General features: G+C 46.3%; 1 protein-coding gene across 2 annotated transcripts in view; it reads right to left on the minus strand.

Moving 5' to 3' along the window:
• Positions 1–19,434, minus strand: part of LOC115462800 (phospholipid-transporting ATPase ID-like) — a 258,559-nt gene that overhangs the window by 187,177 nt on the left and 51,948 nt on the right. For both annotated transcript variants that reach the window (XM_030192816.1, XM_030192815.1), the window contains exon 2: positions 3,645–3,725. In XM_030192816.1, coding sequence (XP_030048676.1) covers positions 3,645–3,687 — 43 coding nt within the window. In that variant the 5' untranslated portion in view covers positions 3,688–3,725. The remainder of the gene's footprint in view (positions 1–3,644; positions 3,726–19,434) is intronic.

Raw genomic sequence — 19,434 nt, forward strand, 5'->3', positions numbered from 1 at the left:
TTGCAAAAGGAGAAGGCACTTTCCGGTCTGTTTCCTCAGAGCCTCTCAAGCTGTTAAATTATGGCTTCTGAACTTCCCCTTAGACCTCTCTGCCAGTGACTGGAACATCCGCTGCCAATTTGTGGCCTTGTCTAACAGCAGAAGAGTTGAAGTAATGAGGCCTTTTAAGGGACTGGTGTCTTTTCATGGACTGATCCAACAGCGGCCAATCCAGGTTACAAGTACCTGGTATTTAGTACTACTACTACTTATCATTTCTATAGCGCTACCGGACGTACGCAGCGCTTCACACTTGAACATGGAGAGACAGTCCCTGCTCGATAGAGCTTACAATCCAATTATGACAGACAGACATGACAAGTAAGGGATAAGGGATAGGATAGACTGGACATATCAGAGATAGGGGACAGTGGAAGGGTTAGGTTTAGGAGTTAAAAGCAGCATCGAAGAGGTGGGTTTTTAGCTTAGATTTGAAGATGGCCAGAGATGAGGCTTGGCGTACCGGCTCAGGAAGTTTATTCCAGGCATATGGTGCAGCAAGATAGAAGGAACAGAGTCTGGAGTTACTACTACTACTACCCTCCTCTCTTCCTTCACATTCACATTAATTGATTTGATTTGCTTACTTTATTTATTTTTTGTCTATTAGATTGTAAGCTCTTTGAGCAGGGACTGTCTTTCTTCTATATTTGTGCAGCGCTGCGTACGCCTTGTAGCGCTATAGAAATGCTAAATAGTAGTAGTAGTAACTCAAAATAGTACAAAACATGTTATGCTGCTTATCCTAGAAATAAGTAATGAATTTTCCCCAAGTCCATCTTAATAGTGGTTTACGGAGTTTTCTTTTACAAGTTATCCAAACCTTTTTTAAACCCTGCTAAGCTAACTGCTTTTACCACATTAGGTGGTAATTAATTCTAGAGTTTAGTTAAGTAGTAGTTAAGTAGTAGTAGTAGTTAATTATATCCCACTTTGCAGGATTATTGTAACTTCTGTAACTGCATTACGTAAGGGACTACACCTGCCAAACCACACTCTCCCGGAATAGGGCCTACATCTCCAGCTCCTTCTAATTAATATATAACATGGCTTTCCTGAATGCTGATTCAGGAAAGTTTGGGAAAGGTCTGGAGGGCAGAAATTGTACAGTCTCTCTTATCAGCTCTCCTATTTGGTAAAAGCCAGCCAGCCAGTAATTGTTAAACCAGTGTTATCTGATCAATTCAGTGTTTATGAGGCAATACCTTGTACTCTGGTTATCAGCTCTACAATGCCAGCATTGCAGAGACAAATATACGTATGAACAGAGAGAACTTTTCACTTATGTTCTCATTTAGCCATGATGTTTTACAGCTGAACAAAGATTTAAATCCAGCAGGTCCAGTTTTACTCGATAATGTAACCTGTTCTTTTCTGTATCTGTTATCCTTCAGTGGTGCAGCTACTGGTAGGTCTGGGCCCACCCACTTGGGCTAAGGTCCACCTAAAATTGTAGAACCCTTGTAGAACACTCCTCTATGCTCAGCACTTAGTACAAAAGTACATATAAGTATTGCCATACTGGGCCAGACCAAAGGACAAATCAAGCCAACAGTGGCCAATCCAGGTCACAAATACCTGGCAAGTTCCCCCCAAAATGTGCAAAACATTTTATGCTGCTTATCCCAGAAATAGTGGATTTTCCCCAAGTTCAATTTAATAATTTTCTATGGACTTTTCCTTTAGGAAGCCAGCTAAACCTTTTTTTAAACTCTGCTAAGCTAACCGCCTTTACCACATTTTCTGGCAACAAATTCCAGAGTTGAATTGCATGTTGAGTGAAGAAATATTTTCTCCGATTCGTTTTAAATTTACTACTTTGTAGCTTCATCGCATGCCCCCTAGTCCTAGTATTTTTGGAAAGCGTAAACAGACACTTCACATCTACCCGTTCCACTCCATTCGTTATTTTATAGACCTCTATCATATCTGCCCTCAGCCACCTTTTCTCCAAGCTGAAGAGCCCTAGCCGGTTTAGCCTTTCCTCATAGGGAAGTCGTCCCATCCCCTTTATCATTTTCGCCGCCCTTCTCTGCACCTTTTCTAATTCCACTATATCTTTTTTGAGATACGGCGACCAGAATTGAACACAATATTTGAGGTGCGGTCGCACCATGGAGCGATACAAAGGCATTATAACGTCCTCATTTTTGCTTTCCATTCCTTTCCTAATAATACCTAACATTCTATTTGCTTTCTTAGCCGCCGCAGCACACTGAGCAGAAAAGGTTTCAACGTATCATCAACGACGACACCTAGATCCCTTTCGTGGTTGGTGACTCCTAACGTGGAACCTTGCATGTCATAGCTATGATTCGGGTTCCTCTTTCCCACATGCAGCACTGTCCATAGGCTCCAGCTGCGCCAACCCCCTCTCCCCGGCACATGCTTGGTTTTTATGCATTGGCTGGTGCAGTGGCGACCCATGGTCAGTGCTGCCAACTGTAAAGCAGGGCTGGTCTTAGTAATTGCAGGGCCCTGTGCAGACCAGTTCAGTGCCCCCCCCCAACATAAACCATAATTTATCAGTTTAAAAGGAGGTTTAGAGCTCTCAGAACCCCACCTTGCCCCATACCTTGATATGAATCCCCCACGTCTTAGAGTGGAGGAGTACCCTAATGGTTAGTGCAGTGGGCTTTGACCCTGGAGGCCTGGGTTCAATTCCCACTGCAGCTCCTTGTGACCTTGGGCAAGTCACTTAACTCTCCATTGGCCGAGGTACAAAAAGTTAGATTGTGAACCCCCTAGGGTCAGAGAAAGAACCTGTATATAATGTGTACAGCACTGCGTACATCTAACATTGCTCTACAAGACATTAGGCTATTTTCCTTCTGTAGACCATTATTAAAATGGACTTGGAGAAAATCCACTGCTTATTTCTTGGATAAGTAGCATAAAATGTATTGTACTTTTTTGGGACTCTGTCAGGTTCTTGTGACCTGGATTGGCCACTGTTGGAAACAGGATACTGGGCCTGACCCAATACGGTAACTCATAAGCACATAAGTACTGCCACACTGGGACAGACCAAAGGTCCATCAAGCCCAGCATCCTGTTTCCAACCGCGGCCAATCCAGCTCACACATATCAGGCAAGATACCGAAAAAGTTCAATACATTTTATGCTGCTTATCCCAGAAATAAGCAGTGGATTTTCCCCAAGTCAATTTAATAATGGTCTATGGATTTTTCCTTTAGGAAGCCGTCCAGACCTTTTTTAAAACCCCGCTAAGCTAACCCCCTTTACTCATGTTCATAATGTGAGTTCTGAAGACAAAGAGCAACTATACCTGATGTTTATTTACTACTAAAAGACTCTGCTCACTGTCAGTACATTGACCTGTGAAATTAAGTATTTGATTGGATTTAAGGCAAAAAGATTCTCCAGCTAACCCTGAGACACAGCTCAGTTCCTACCACTGCCACCCGTGGTCCACTATACCAACTAATACGGATGGTACACCAACTGATGGCAAACATCTATGGATGCTACCCGCACCCACGATCAACTCTTACTGAACCCAACAGCAAGCATTCCTAAGCACCCCCTCAGAGAAAAGAATTTGATAGGACGGCGAATCAGTGCCTGTGACCACAGAAACTTACCTACTGGCCTTTTCTTTCCACAGTTAAGACCAAACAGCGGCATCTCCGGGTGTTTTCACGGCCCGCTCTTCCATGGACAACCTGCAACCAAGGAAAGGGTGTTCACAGTTATAGAATAATATACCCCCTACACCCAAGAAATGATTTCTTAATCTTACATACATTTAAAGATAATACAGCTGCTGCTTACAGCTGAAAGAGCACCATGCAAAAATACCAGCCTTCTCCCTCCGCTCCCCCCCCCCCCCCCCCCCCCGATATTCAAATGCATTTAACTTGCCCGAATTGGCACCTGGTCGGTTAAATTCCCCATAACCGGCTATCCACTAATTTTCAGTGGGACATGGCCGGGGCCTTGACCCGCTGAAAATTTACGGATAGCTGATAGCCGGTTATTATTATGCAATATAACTGTCTATCCACCGATTTTCAGCACGAGTTTGGCAGCCATATTTAGTCACGTGAATACCAGGCCTATCTTGGCTGGTTCAAACTTAACCGGCCAGCGGTGAATATTGGTTACTTTTGTTGAACTGGATATTCAATACTGGTCAAGTTCCTCCTCCTGAAGCAGGACACGAAACAAGGGGGCCCTTGTCGGGGTATAGAATTTACAAGTGGGGGCTCTTCATTTCAACGGACTGGGTGAGTTCTTTGGACAATTGGAAGATTTCCTGTCAGATAAGTTTAACTTGGGCAGGCCCTTCTATCCTCGGAACTGATAATATGTGTATTTTTGGTCATTTTTCAGCTTAAGTTTAAAGGGTACTGTTGTGGTGTATTATGATAGGTTTGTTATTTTTTAATTAATGAGGTAGCCATTTTGAGGAGGTGCCTGCAGAGAAGGGAGAGAGTGCTAGTCCCTCCCTCCTCCGAGGTAGGCCATGGAAGGTGCCAGAGCGGGTGTGGAGGGCTAGCGATCCCACTGGACCACCAGGGTTCTTGTTAGTGTTGGGGATGGGGTAGGGTTACCATATTTTGTCCTCCAAAAAGGAGGACACATGCCCCGCCCCATTTCACACCCCCCCCCACCCCTTTCATGCCCTCACTCCGCCCCTGTCACATTTTCCCCTCCCCCCTGTCACACACCCCGTCACCCCCCCCCTCCCCTTACCTTACTACTACCCTGGTAGCTCCCTCTTTCCTGGCCGGAGCGCTGCCCTGCATTCATCTTTCCTGATGCTGATTTCAGCGCCGATTCAAAATGGCCACCGAGAGTTGAAATCTCGCAAGGTCACTTCAACTCTCGGTGGCCATTTTGAATCGGCGCCGAGATCAGCAACAGGAAGGAAGCATGCAGGGCAGCGCTCTGGGCAGGAAAGAGGGGGGCTCTTTCCTGCCCGAAGGCGGAAGAGGTCACTAGACCACCAGGGTAGTAGTAAGTAAGGGGAGGGGAGGCTAGCAATCTGCCCGTTTGTCTGCCCACCAGCCTGCCCGTTTGTCCAGAAATCCGGACAAACGGGCAGAGTGGCAAAACCCGTCCGGTTGCCCGGACATGTCCTCAAAAAGAGGACATGTCCGGGTAAATCCGGACATATGGTAACCCTAGGCTGGGGGCTAGCGGCCCCACTCGACCACCAAGTCTTTTTAGTGCTTGTGGGGGGGCCTGGAGGTCCTTGCGTTTGGGGAAAAAATTCCGGACCTGTCAAACCTCATCTGCTGTTTGACAGGTCTGGGCTTTTTTTTTTTTTTTGACATGGCCAGGCACAATCTTCCCACAGACCTAGATCAGAGCTAATACCACATCTAAATTTGCATGCTATTAGCTCCGATCATAGGGTCCTTAATGCCCCGGGCTGTTCCGGTGCTAATTCTACATCGCTGTTTGGAAAAGAGCGGAGCTTCTGATCATCTGCATCAGACACTACAGTCTGTGGTAACATCCCTCTGTTAAAGACTGTGCAAGAAATTGCAAGGATTTGAATTTTCCCTATACTCAGTACCTGAGAAAGTTATTGTAAAGAGGTTTTATTCTATCTACAGATGACATTTCTGCTTTTAAGGAACCTTCTTAGGACAACACTCTTGTCGTGACTTTTCAGGCAGAGAATCAAAAGAAGTCCATCATGAAAGTGTTTTTTTTTTTCATAAGAAACAATGTTAATGTTCTGCGTTCAAAACATGTATCTGTTTCTAGACGGGGCCTGGCAAATTCAAATGCATAGGAAGGCTTTTCTAGCTGTGAAGCCTCCAGTTTCGGAACCGAGAGCCACAATCTTTTAAAAGTTCCCTTCTAAATGGCAAATCTTTGAAAACATATCTCTTCAATAAAGCCTACCACGAAAATCCATTACTAACTACAACATTTCAACACTCCACCCTTATTCTAACTGTCCTTCTATATAACTGCTGATTATATCGACTTGTAATCCTTAATATCTTTGTAACACCAATTGGATTTTTTGTACCCTGAAATGGCGATGCCATAACAGGTCTTTGTAAGCCACATTGAGCCTGCAAATAGGTGGGAAAATGTGGGATAGAAGTGCAATAAATAAATAAAACTAACTTGTTCGTCTCACACACACACAAGGATTGACTCGGGCTGCACATACTTCAGCGGGACATGTTTATCCACTCCTACCCTAGCTGAGATAATATTTAACCCTCTCTCTGACCTCACGTGCAACTTTCTTCAAATCAATCACCTTACTTTCTAATTCCTCCTACTTTCTTACTCATCTGTATGTTACAACTTTGCCTTACCCTTCACTACCAATTATAATATTCTAGTACATATAGAGGCATATTTTCAAAGCACTTAGCCTCCCAAAGTTCCATAGAAACCTATGGAACTTAGCCTCCCAAAGTGCTTTGAAAATATGCCTCATTGTGTTGTCATTGCTAGTATACCATAATCTAAATTACGGGAACCACTGGTTTAAATCTAATTCCTTATTCTATTTCCCAGTTGCAGTGGTGTAGGAAGGGGTGGGGGGGTGGGGCGGTCCGCCTGGGGTGCACGCCGCTGGGGGGGGGGGGGGGATGTCAGCTCCATTGGTTCCCTGCTCCCTCTGCCCCGGAACAGGTTACTTCCTGTTCCGGGGCAGAGAGAGCAGGGAACCAGGAGCCGAAGCAGCTCCCAGCGGCGTGCACTCGGGGCGGACCGGTCCTCCCGCTCGCCCCTTTTCCTATGGTAGTGGTAAGAATGCGCGCCGAGGGGGGGGGGGGTGTGCCGTGCTGCACCCGGGGAGGGGGGGTGCGCAGCAGTGACCCGCCCCGGGTGTCAGCCGCCCTCGCTACGGCACTGCCCAGTTGGTACTTGAGTATTGCTCTCCCAACCGATGTCTAAATGACTACTTTTATCCAATTGGACCTCAATGCTACCAAGCTTGACTGGTCTCCAAGAGATCACACTTTGCTCAATATTTAAGTGAGCACCAACGCTATTATTGGAGCTAATCTCCACGAGCCCCACGTCCCTAAATATATCCCACTACTGAGAGAACAATATTCAATGAAAAAATTAATTGAAATCTGTCAGCCCTTGACTTTTCTTAATTTGTTTATATTTTCACTTCTGTAGAGAATATTCAAAGCTGTTTTTATTCTCGAGGGCCAATACTTTCTATTTTCTGATCTCACTATGGATGAGGTTGGCAGGCAGGACGTACCAGCCCCAGGAGCTTTGAATTTTCTCATTCAGAGGATCTAGCAAAGATGATATAGGAAACTGAAGTCAGCAGCCACAGTACAGATAGGCTGTCATAACCAGCAGCGTGGGGATTGGTACACTACCACTTGTGAAATATGCGAGGCCATGTGGCTGGTTTCTTTTACTGGGTCAGTGAGGGAGCATCCTAAGGAAGGAGCCCAGTGTCAGATCTGAGTGGTCTTCTGGAGCTCATTCCTCATTGGCAGATACTGAGGCAGGGGGACAAATACAGGACAGTTGGTAAAAGATGCAAGGGCAGGTGCTGGTAGGGAGGGTAACAGAAGGGAAGAAGATGATGTTCAACATGATGTGGGGGTACTGAAAAGAGTAAAACCATTCCTCCCACAGAAAACTTTCCGCAACCTAGTACAATCCACAGTGCTCACCCATGCCGACTACTGCAACAGCATCTTCATCGGTTGCAAAGCCCAAATCATGAAAAAACTCCAAACCGCCCAAAACACAGCAGCCAGACTCATTTTTGGCAAATCACGATTTGAAAGTGCAACACCACTTCGTGAAAAACTTCACTGGCTCCCTATCAAGGAACGCATAAACTTCAAAGGATCCACAAGATCCTCCATGGCGAATCTCCAAGCTACATGACCAACTCGATCGATCTTCCAGCCAGGAACGGGTCCAAATCTTCTCGTACTTATCTCAATCTCCATCTTCCCAATTGCAAAGGCCTCAAATACAAAACCTACTATGCGTCCAACTTCTCCGTTATAGGCAGCCAACTCTGGAACGCAATACCTCGACACAGCCGAACAACCAATGAACACCTACCCTTCCGAAAGCTGCTGAAAACTTACCTCTTCAAACAAGCCAACTTAATTCTCAAACTTAATCCACACCACTAGCACTACCCATACTCCTATCCTCTCCCCCACACCTCTTCCTATTGTCCTACTCTTTTAACTGATCATCTTTTGATACTTTGTACCATACTTCGTGTTATCTCTGTGATACTTTGTACCACACCTTGTAAGCTGCACTGAACCTGCTATTGAGCAGGAAAGAGCGGGGGTATAAATGCTATAAAATAAATAAATATTGAGAAAGAGATAACAGATAGGATGCAGATGCTAGACAAGGGGATTGAATGGAGAGGATGAGTAGAACAGGAGGGTGGAATGGAGGAGGGAAGAGAAAGTAACAGCAGCAGCCACGGGGAGGAGGAGGAAAAGCAAATGAGGGAGGAGGTAGAGGAGGACCGGAAAGAAGAGAAATGAGGGGGCAAAGGTGGTGGAGGGTGAAACGAAGGGCTGAGTGTTGGAGAGGACAGTGGGGAAAGAGAGATGAGGGAGGGATGGAGAAAAGGTGGAGGAAGGGAGGAAGGATGAAGCTGTGTGTGAGAGAGAGGAGGAGGAGAGAGGAAGATGTGAGGTACCTTAATGTAAGATGAGGGAAGGCGCAAGGAGTATGTATGTGAGAGGCAAAGAATGGAAGCGTATGGTAAACACCAGGACATAAGATCAAGAAAAACAATGATCAAAAGCAAAGTAAACAAAATGGAACATAAGGGTGGCAAAAGAAGAAAGGTGTTAGGGTCAGGGCCAGACCGACCTTTAGGACTAGGCAACCACATAGGGAGGAATAGTTTGGAGGAAGGGGGGCAGACTCAAGAAGAATGTCAGGAAGTATTTTTTCACGGAGAGAGTGGTAGATACTTGGAATGCCGTCCCGCGGGAGGTGGAATTCAAGCATGCATGGGATAAACATAAAGGAATCCTGTCAAGATGGAATGGATCCTCAGGATCTTAGCCGAGATTGGGAGGTGGGGCTGGTGTTTGGGTGGTGGGGCTAGTTCTGGGCAAGACTTCTACGGTCTGTGTCCTGAAAATGGCAGATACAAATCAAGGTAAGGTATACACAAGAAGTAGCACATATGAGTTTATCTTGTTGGGCAGACTAGATGGACTGTGCAGGCCTTTTTCTGCCGTCATCTACTATGTTACTATGATAGCACTGACAGGGCAGAAGTCAGTGGCTGAGCTGCGCTTGGCAAGAGGCCTTGAGCACCCATGTGGCCCAGGCCTGTCATATCCCAGCCCCTCCAAATAAGACGTTAAGAGGGGGGAGGACACAACAGGCTCCATGCTGGCCAGAGCAAACTTGAAGGGGCAGTGCAACAGCAGTGAAAACATAACATAGTAGATGACGGCAGAAAAAGACCTGCACGGTCCATCCAGTCTGCCCAACAAGATAAACTCATGTGTATACCTTACCTTGATTTATACCTGTCTTATTCAGGGCACAGACCGTATAAGTCTGCCCACCACTATCTTCACCTCCCAACAACCAACCCCTCTTCCCACCACTGGCTCCGCCACCCAATTTCGGCTAAGCTTCTGAGGATCCATTCCTTCTGCACAGGATTCTTTTATGTATATCCCACGCATGTTTGAATTCCGTTACCGTTTTCTTCTCCACCACCTCCCGCGGGAGGGCATTCCAAGCATCCACTACTCTCTCCGTGAAAAAATACTTCCTGACATTTTTCTTGAGTCTGCCCCCCTTCAATCTCATTTCATGCCCTCTCGTTCTACCGCCTTCCCATCTCCGGAAAAGATTTTTTTGCGGATTAATACCTTTCAAGTATTTGAACGTCTGTATCATATCACCCCTGTTCGTCCTTTCCTCCAGGGTATACATGTTCAGGTTAGCAAGTCTCTGCTCATACATCTTGGAACGCAAATCCCATACCATTCTCGTAGCTTTTCATTGCACCGCTTCCATTTTTTTAACATCCTTCGCAAAGTACGGCCTCCAAAACTGAACACAATACTCCAGGTGGGGCCTCACCAACGACTTGTACAGGGGCATCAACACTTCCTTTCTTCTGCTGATCACACCTCTCTCTATACAGCCTAGCAACCTTCTCGCTACGACCACCGCCTTGTCACACTGTTTCGTCGCCTTCAGATCCTTGGATACTATCACCCTAAGATCGCTCTCCCCCTCAGTACATATCAGACTCTCACCGCCTAACACATATGTCTCTCGTGGGTTTCTACTCCCTAGGTGCATGAGTGCTGGTCATGTGGAGGACAAGCGGAGAGAAGTAGGAAGTAGGGAGATACTGGACACTTTGGAGAAGGGGAAAATTTGGCCACATCTTGGATCCAGAGACTGCACAGTATCACTACTATAACTAAGGTATTCTTCTAGAAGGGTCGGGGGGCAAGTGGCACAGCTGTATGCTGAAAGTCTCCTTAAAAATCGTCTACGACTCCCTTAGTGCCTCTGGCAGTTCCACATGGCCCTGGACGTTAGATGAAAACAAGTCATTTGGTTATAACTAAATTTCCCAGTCAACACATCTGAAAAACAAAATCCCCGGAAACTGTATCCAATGCATCCTTCAGACCACAACAGCAACCAGGCAGCCAAAACAGTACCTGTGGAGGGTGAAGAGCCTCAGAGCATCTCCCGGGCACAAACCTGCTTTATGAGTGCTAATCTTTCTCTTGGACAGGACAGGAGGCCAGCCAGAGAATAAGGGCGTGAATCATTTATTTACTCTCTAAAAATACTAGGACTAGGGGGGCATGCGATGAAGCTACAAAGTAGTAAATTTAATACAAATTGGAGAAAAGTTTTCTTCACTCAACATGTAATTAAACTCTGGAATTCGTTACCAGAGAATGTGGTAAAGGTGGTTAGCTTAGCGGGGTTTTAAAAAGGTCTGGACGGCTTCCTAAAGGAAAAATCCATAGACCATTATTAAATGGACTTGGGGAAATTCCACTATTTCTGGGATAAGCAGTATAGAATGGTTTGTACTTTTTTGGGGATCTTGCCAGGTATTTGAGACCTGGATTGGCCACTGTTGGAAACAGGATGCTGGGCTTGATGGACCTTTGGTCTGTCCCAGTGTGGCAATGCTTACTTATGTACTTAACCCAGGATCTCTCTCTTGGGCATCGTCCATCTTCCCATTTCAGGGGCCCTTTTACAAAGGCATGATGAAAAATGGCCTGCAGTAGTGTAGACGCATATTTTGGGCGCGCGCAGAATCATTTATCAGCGCACTTGTAAAAATGGACATATGACAAAATGAAAATTGCTGCATGTTCGTTTTGGGTCTGAGACCTTACCGCCAGCCATTGACCTAGCGCTAAGGTCTCACACGGTAACCAGGCGGTAACGGTCTACACGTGTAAAATGCAAATTACCGCCCAAACACCAGAAAATAAAAATATTTTCCGGCGCGCATAGCGGATGCACGTCAAAAATGAAATGACTGAAAGGGCACGCAGTGGCAGGGCGGTAACACAAAATTGGCGCATGTTGGGCGCGCGTAGGGTCCTAAGCAGCTTCTGCTTCCCTCACTGAAATCTCTATTTAAGGGGAAATATTATTTATTTATTACATTTGTACCCCACGCTTTCCCACTCAGAGCAGGTTCAATGCGGCTTACATAATAATATGGATTACAGAGTATTGAAAGAGAAAATTATAAGATAGTTATAACAGAGTAATAAAAGAGATAGGTAGGTAGAGATGTGCACGGGTGAAGGGAGTAGGAGAGTTAAGAGCAAGGGGTAGGTGAGCATTGGAGGAGGGGTAGAGGCGGCGGGAGGGGGGATGGGACACGGGGTGAGCATAGGGAAATTTGGTGGAGATGTAGTCTCCCAAAGTATCGGCCTGCTTATCCAACATTGCTGCCTGGATGTCCAACTGCCACCTGAAACTGAACATGGCCAAGACCGAACTTCTTGTCTTCCCACTCAAACCCACTTCTCCTCTCCCTCCGCTCTCTATCTCAGTTGATAACACCCTCATTGTCCCCGTCTCATCTGCCCGCAACCTCGGTGTCATCTTCGACTCCTCCCTCTCCTTCTCTGCGCATATCCAGCAGATAGCCAAGACCTGTCGCTTCTTCCTCTATAACATTAGCAAAATTCGCCCTTTCCTCTCTGAGCACACCACTCGAACTCTCATCCACTCTCTCATTACCTCTCGCCTTGACTATTGCAACCTACTCCTCACTGGCCTCCCGCTTAGCCATCTATCCCCCTTCAGTCCATTCAGATCTCTGCTGCACGTCTTATCTTCCGCCTGGACCGATGTACTCATATCACCCCTCTCCTCAAGTCACTTCACTGGCTTCCGATCAGGTACCGCATACAGTTCAAGCTTCTCCTACTAACCTACAAATGCACTCGATCTGCAGCCTCTCCTTACCTCTCTACCCTCATCTCCCCTTACATTCCTACCCGTAAACTCCGCTCTCAAGACAAATCCCTCCTTTCAGTACCCTTCTCCACCACCGCCAACTCCAGGCTCCGCTCTTTCTGCCTCGCCTCACCCCATGCGTAGAACAATCTCCCTAAGCCCATACGCCAGGCCCCCTCCCTACCCATCTTCAAATCATTGCTCAAAGCCCACCTCTTCAATGTCGCCTTCGGCACCTAACCACCACTACTCAAGGAATCTAGACTGCACCAACTTGACATTTCGTCGTTTAGATTGTAAGCTCCTTTGAGCAGGGACCATCCTTCTTTGTTAATTTGTACAGCACTGCGTAACCCTAGTAGCGCTCTAGAAATGTTAAGTAGTAGTAGTGGGAGATGTAGTCTGGGTCATTGTCGTTGTCTCCTGGATATATGTTGGGTAGATGGGTTCAAAGGATTAGTTTGGGTCACTTGGGTAGGGGCTTGCTTGAACAGATGGGTTTTTAGTGATTTCCGGAAGGGTAGATAGTCGGTGGTTGATCGGATGGGTCTGGGGAGGGCATTCCAGAGTTGGCTGCCTAAGAAGGAGAAGTTAGATCCATAATAGGTTTTGTACTTATCACCGCAGACTGGGCTAAAAGAGATCAAGAACCAAATCTACAAAATTCAAATGGTCTTTTTCTATAACCAAGACCAGATTTCAGGACTTCAAAGATTAAAATAGCTAAATATTTGTCACAATTTTAGATACTTAGTGATGACCTTTCAGGGACAGCATAATAGGCTCAAAAGGACCAGATAATAATAATAACCAGACAGCTGAGTTTTGGCCTATTGTAAGAACCTGTTTTCGACGCATAGGTGCTCTAAAATAACATAGTAACAAACATAGTAGATGACGGCAGAAAAAGACCTGCACGGCCCATCCAGTCTGCCCAACAAGATAAACTCATATGTGCTACTTTTTGTGTATACCCTACCTTGATTTGTACCTGTCCTCTTCAGGGCATACATAAGTACATAAGTACATAAGTAGTGCCATACTGGGAAAGACCAAAGGTCCATCTAGCCCAGCATCCTGTCACCGACAGTGGCCAATCCAGGTCAAGGGCACCTGGCACGCTCCCCAAACGTAAAAACATTCCAGACAAGTTATACCTAAAAATGCGGAATTTTTCCAAGTCCATTTAATAGCGGTCTATGGACTTGTCCTTTAGGAATCTATCTAACCCCTTTTTAAACTCCGTCAAGCTAACCGCCCGTACCACGTTCTCCGGCAACGAATTCCAGAGTCTAATTACACGTTGGGTGAAGAAAAATTTTCTCCGATTCGTTTTAAATTTACCACACTGTAGCTTCAACTCATGCCCTCTAGTCCTAGTATTTTTGGATAGCGTGAACAGTCGCTTCACATCCACCCGATCCATTCCACTCATTATTTTATACACTTCTATCATATCTCCCCTCAGCCGTCTCTTCTCCAAGCTGAAAAGCCCTAGCCTTCTCAGCCTCTCTTCATAGTATAAGTCTGCCCAGCACTATCCCCGCCTCCCAACCACCAGCCCCACCTCCCACCACCGGCTCTGGCACAGACCATATAAGTCTGCCCAGCACTATCCCCGCCTCCCAACCACCAGCCCCTCCTCCCACCACCGGCTCTGGCACAGACTGTATAAGTCTGCCCAGCACTATCCCCACCTCCCAACCACCAGTCCCGCTTCCCACCACTGGCTCAGCCTCTTCCAGTTGACCTGGGTGAGGTGGCAAACCTAAGACAAAGGAAACCAGTCAGCGGCTCCTCCATCTTCAACCCTTAACAAGAAGAGACAGGGCAACTGAGTGGCTGATTAAAGGTGGGAAGGGATGGGGGAATTGACAGCATAAGAAGGAGCAACAGCAGCTGCTCAGTTCAGCCCCAGCAGTGGAGGGAGGCTTTGCAAGTCAGATACAGAGGAGAGACTCTAAGCAGCTCATGTATTCTGCATAGTGAGGTACCTGAAAAAAGCACACCCAAGGAACCTAGAGGGATAGTTCTGGGCCCTTGTATGCACTTGCTGTTGACCAAGGCTGTGCTAAGCAAATTTGTGAAATGGTTTCACAAGCAGTAACGGCAGAAAAGGAAGAGCCTGAAAAAAAAAAAAAGATGAGTCTGCAGTAATAATCCACAGCCTAAAGAAACTTTATGTGTGAAAAGGCAACACTGCAAATATTACACCAGGTCTTAAACCACCAATATACCACCTAGTGAGAAAACAGAAGGAACAGGATTGCTAGAGATCTCTACACAGGATGCTTAGCAGAACACTCCACCTTGGTCACATATGCAAAACCCAGACAAACCCTCTGGGACCACACATCAGTAAAGATATTAAGTTAAATATAAAAAAACTGAATTGGAAACCTCAAGAAGTCAAACTTGCATATACAGCTAATCTAAAGACAGAGAAACTGAAACGGAAGATATCCGACATTTCCCAAAGCTGACACATTCCAAATAAAATACTTGTTTCCACCTTTGAAGTCTGAGCATTTTAGTTTTCCATTTGATTTAGTCCGTTTCTTCTACTTTTTTCTGTTTTCCCAGGTGTCCTGTCCATTTGACATTTCTTCTCTCTGCATCCCTATCTGTCCTATCCAGCATCTCCTCTCCGTGTCCCTGATCCCCACGTGTTCAGCATCTCTTCTCTTTGTGTCCCTATCCTCCCCTTATATTCAGCTCTCCCCTCTGTGTCCCCTACCTTGCCCTGTGCAACATTGCCTCTTTGTGTTCCTATCTTTCCCTCATGATCAGCATTGCCCCTCTGTATCCATATCCCACCCCTTTTCCAGCATCTCTTCTCTGTCCCTCACCTCGCTCTTCTCTTTTGTCCTGCACCCCCCCATCCCGAGCCCAGCATTTCACTATCTTCCCTGGCCCCCTTTGTGGTCCAACATTTCTCCCTCTCTCCTTCTATAGGTCCTGTGTCCCTCCTCCTCTGTTCCACCCCTCCCCCCTCCCAATCTGGTCTGGTCTGTCTCTTTCTTCCTGCTCTCCTTCCCCACCAGCATCTGGACCTAAATATTCATGACACCTTTAAGTCTGAAGGCTACTGAGGTGGTGCGCAGTCAGATACTGTAGGTAATTTCTTGTTCCTGGAGGGATATGAACCTGGGTCCATGGTTTACTGACCACTAGGCTGCCCCTCTGCTGTGCAAGGACGTCGGTGTGGCCATTTCTGTAAAAATGCTGTCAGAGAGATGTCCTTGTCCCCAGTGGCGTTCCTAGGGGGGCTGACACCCGGGGCGGATCACCGATGTGCCCCGCCCCCTGGGTGCAGCGCCCCCCCTGGCGAAAGGACACCCCCCCCCCGCGAAAGAGCCTACCCCAGGTGCACGCTGCGGGGGGGGGGGGGTGCTGCGCGCGCCTGTCCTTTGTTCATTCCATTCTCCCTCTGCCCCAGAACAGGACCTGTTCCGGGGCAGAGGGAGCATGGAATGAACAAAGGACAGGCGCGCACAGCACCCCCCCTCCAGCGGCGTGCACCCGGGGCAGACCACACCCACCGCCCTCCCTAGGAACGCCACTGCTTGTCCCTGGATTTGTGTCGTTCATAATTTGGACGTTTCAGTTCGTAAAATGGTTGTTCATTCTGGATGTTCTCAAGTCTTTTCAAACAGGGAATCCCAACACATTTCCTGTTTGAAAATGACTCTGAGATGGATGGGGGGTTTTTTTTGGGGGGGGGGGGATGTTATGAGAAGCAGGTCCCAATTGTTACTTGGACATCCTTTCAAAAATGTCCTCGGTTGGTTGGCTTCTTTCTCTTGGTGAACTGCTTTCCTCCACCTGAGAACCTTCTTTCTCTGTCTGCTGTGGCGAAATCAGTAAGCAAGCCATGTGCACCGATGAAGTTTCTTGAAAGTTTAACCTTTGTCTTTTGCTCAGGATTATCTCTTGCTGATTATCTCAATCTCTTTCTCCGTAATTCTGCTGATTATCATTCCGTCCACACCCAGACCTTGGTGAATCAGGGGGCGAAGAGTTTCCCAGCCAGCATCCAAAACATTTGCTGCTTACCCAAGAGAAGTTACAATTTGCTGAAGGTGCTACATAGAGGATAGAGGGACGGGCAAGAAGTGGGTTAACAGGTAAAAGAAATAAAGGAGGGGGTTGAGCGTTTCTTCAGTCTGATGAAACTTGAGCGGGCAAAAGAGAGGAAAATACAAGTCAACGGGCAGAGAAGGGTGGCACAATTGCACCAGTATCCCATTAATGCTAAAATAAACTTTACAGAGCAGCTGTAATTAGAGTCCTCACATCAGTGACATGATCGCACCAGTCGCTGATAAAGACGGAAGTAAACTGTAGATTGCTAGGCTGTATAGGGAGAGGTGTGACCAGCAGAAGACAGGAGGTTTTAATGCCCCTGTATAAGACGTTGGTGAGGCCCCACCAGGAGTATTGTGTTCAGTTTTGGAGGCCGTACCTGCGAAGGATGTTAAAAAAATGGAAGCGGTGCAAAGAAAAACTACGAGAATGGTATGGGATTTGCGTTACAAGACGTATGAGGAGAGACTTGCTGACCTGAACATGTATACCCTGGAGGAAAGGAGGAACAGGGGTGATATGATACAGACATTCAAATATTTGAAAGGTATTAATCCGCAAACGAATCTTTTCCGGAGATGGGAAGGCGGTAGAACGAGAGGACATGAAATGAGATTGAAGGGGGGCAGACTCAGGAAAGATGTCAGGAAGTATTTCTTCATGGAGAGGGTGGTGAACGCTTGGAATGCCCTCCCGCGGGAGGTGGTGGAGATGAAAACGGTAACGGAATTCAAACATGCGTGGGATATGCATAAAGGAATCCTGTGCAGAAGGAATGGATCCTCAGAAGCTTAGCTAAAATTGGGTGGCAGAGCAGGTGGGGGGAAGAGGGGTTGGTGGTTCGGAGGCGAAAATAGGGGAGGGCAGACTTATATGGTCTGTGCCAGAGCCGCTGATGGGAGGCGGGACTGGTGGTTGGGAGGCGGGAAAAACTGCTGGGCAGACTTATACGGTCTGTGCCCTGAGAAAGACAGGTACAAATCAAGGTAAGGTATACACATGAGTTTATCTTGGGCAGACTGGATGGACCATGCAGGTCTTTTTCTGCCGTCATCTACTATGTTACTATGTATGTATGGAGCAGACTTGGTTAGAATCCTTATATCAGCTGAACCGTCACACAGGTCTCCCTTAAAGACCAGAATAAACTGTAGCGGCACAGTTGCACCAGCCGGAAAAAAACTGTACAAAGCAGTCACGGTTAGAGTCTGCACATCAGCGGTATGGCTGCATCAGATTTACAAGAAGGCTGGAGAACCCCACATGGGGTAGTGATAGTTATAATCCCAACAATGAGCATGACTGGGCCAAAACTGAAGGGCAGTGATAGGATTAAGTTGAGAGGCTGGGTAAAACAAGACATGGGCGAGAGCTGTGATGCACTTTGGTTTCCCTGCTAGAGGAATGTAAGAACAAAAATTGAAAGGGACTTGATATACTGCCTTTCTGAGGTTTTTGCAACTACATCCAAAGCGGTTTACATAGTATATACAGGTACTTATTTGTACCTGGGACACTGGAGGGTTAAGTGACTTGCCCAGAGTCACAAGGAGCTGCAGTGGGAATTGAACCCAGTTCCACAGGATTGAGGTCTGCTGCACTAACCACTAGGCTACTCCTCCACTAGCAACATTCCATGTAGAATCTCAAACAGTAGCAACAGAATCTCAAATAATAGCAACATTCCATATAGAATCTCAAACAGTAGCAACATGCCATGTAGAATCTCCAATAGGGAAAGGGAACTAGGACTTGATATACTGCCTTTCTAAGGTTTTTGCAACTACATCCAAAGCGGTTTACATAGTATATACAGGTACTTATTTGTACCTGGGACACTGGAGGGTTAAGTGACTTGCCCAGAGTCATAAGGAGCTGCAGTGGCAATTGAACCCAGTTCCACAGGATTGAGGTCTGCTGCACTAACCACTAGGCTACTCCTCCACTAGCAACATTCCGTGTAGAATCTCAAATAGTAGCAACAGAATCTCAAATAATAGCAACATTCCATGTAGAATCTCAAATAGTAGCAACAGAATCTCACATAATAGCAACATTCCATGTAGAATCTCAAATAGTAACAACAGTCCATGTAGAATCTTAAATAGCAACAACATTCCATATAGAATCTCAAACAGTAGCAACATTCCATGTAGAATGTCAAATAGGAAAAGGGAAATGGGACTTGATATATTCTGTGGTCACAATCAAAGTGGTTTACATAGTATATACAGGTACGTACTTGTACCTGGGACAATGGAGGGTTAAGTGACTTGGCCAGAATCACAAGGAGCTCCAGTGGGAATTGAATGCAGTTCCCCAGGATCAAAGTCTGCTGCACTAACCACTAGGCTACTCCTCCACTAGCAACATTCCATGTAGAATCTCAAATAGTAGCAACAGAATCTCAAATAATAGCAACATTCCATGTAGAATCTCAAATAGTAGCAACAGAATCTCACATAATAGCAATATTCCATGTAGAATCTCAAATAGTAGCAACAGAATCTCACATAATAGCAACATTCCATGTAGAATCTCAAATAGTAGCAACAGAATCTCACATAATAGCAACATTCCATGTAGAATCTCAAATAGTAACAACAGTCCATGTAGAATCTCAAATAATAACAACATTCCATGTAGAATCTCAAATAGTAGCAACAGAATCTCAAATAGCAACATTCCATATAGAGTCTGCTGCACTAACCACTAGGCTACTCCTCCCAGCAGTGAGCTGAGATCCTCCATTGCCTCAGGTTCAAAAACTTAGATTATGAGCCCTCTAGGTATAGGGTGGATACGTGGAATGCCCTCCCGTGGGAGGTGGTGGAGATGAACGGTAATAGAATTCAAACGTGTGGG

The sequence above is a fragment of the Microcaecilia unicolor genome, chromosome 2, assembly GCF_901765095.1.
Source record: "Microcaecilia unicolor chromosome 2, aMicUni1.1, whole genome shotgun sequence".
Classification (NCBI taxonomy): domain Eukaryota; kingdom Metazoa; phylum Chordata; class Amphibia; order Gymnophiona; family Siphonopidae; genus Microcaecilia; species Microcaecilia unicolor.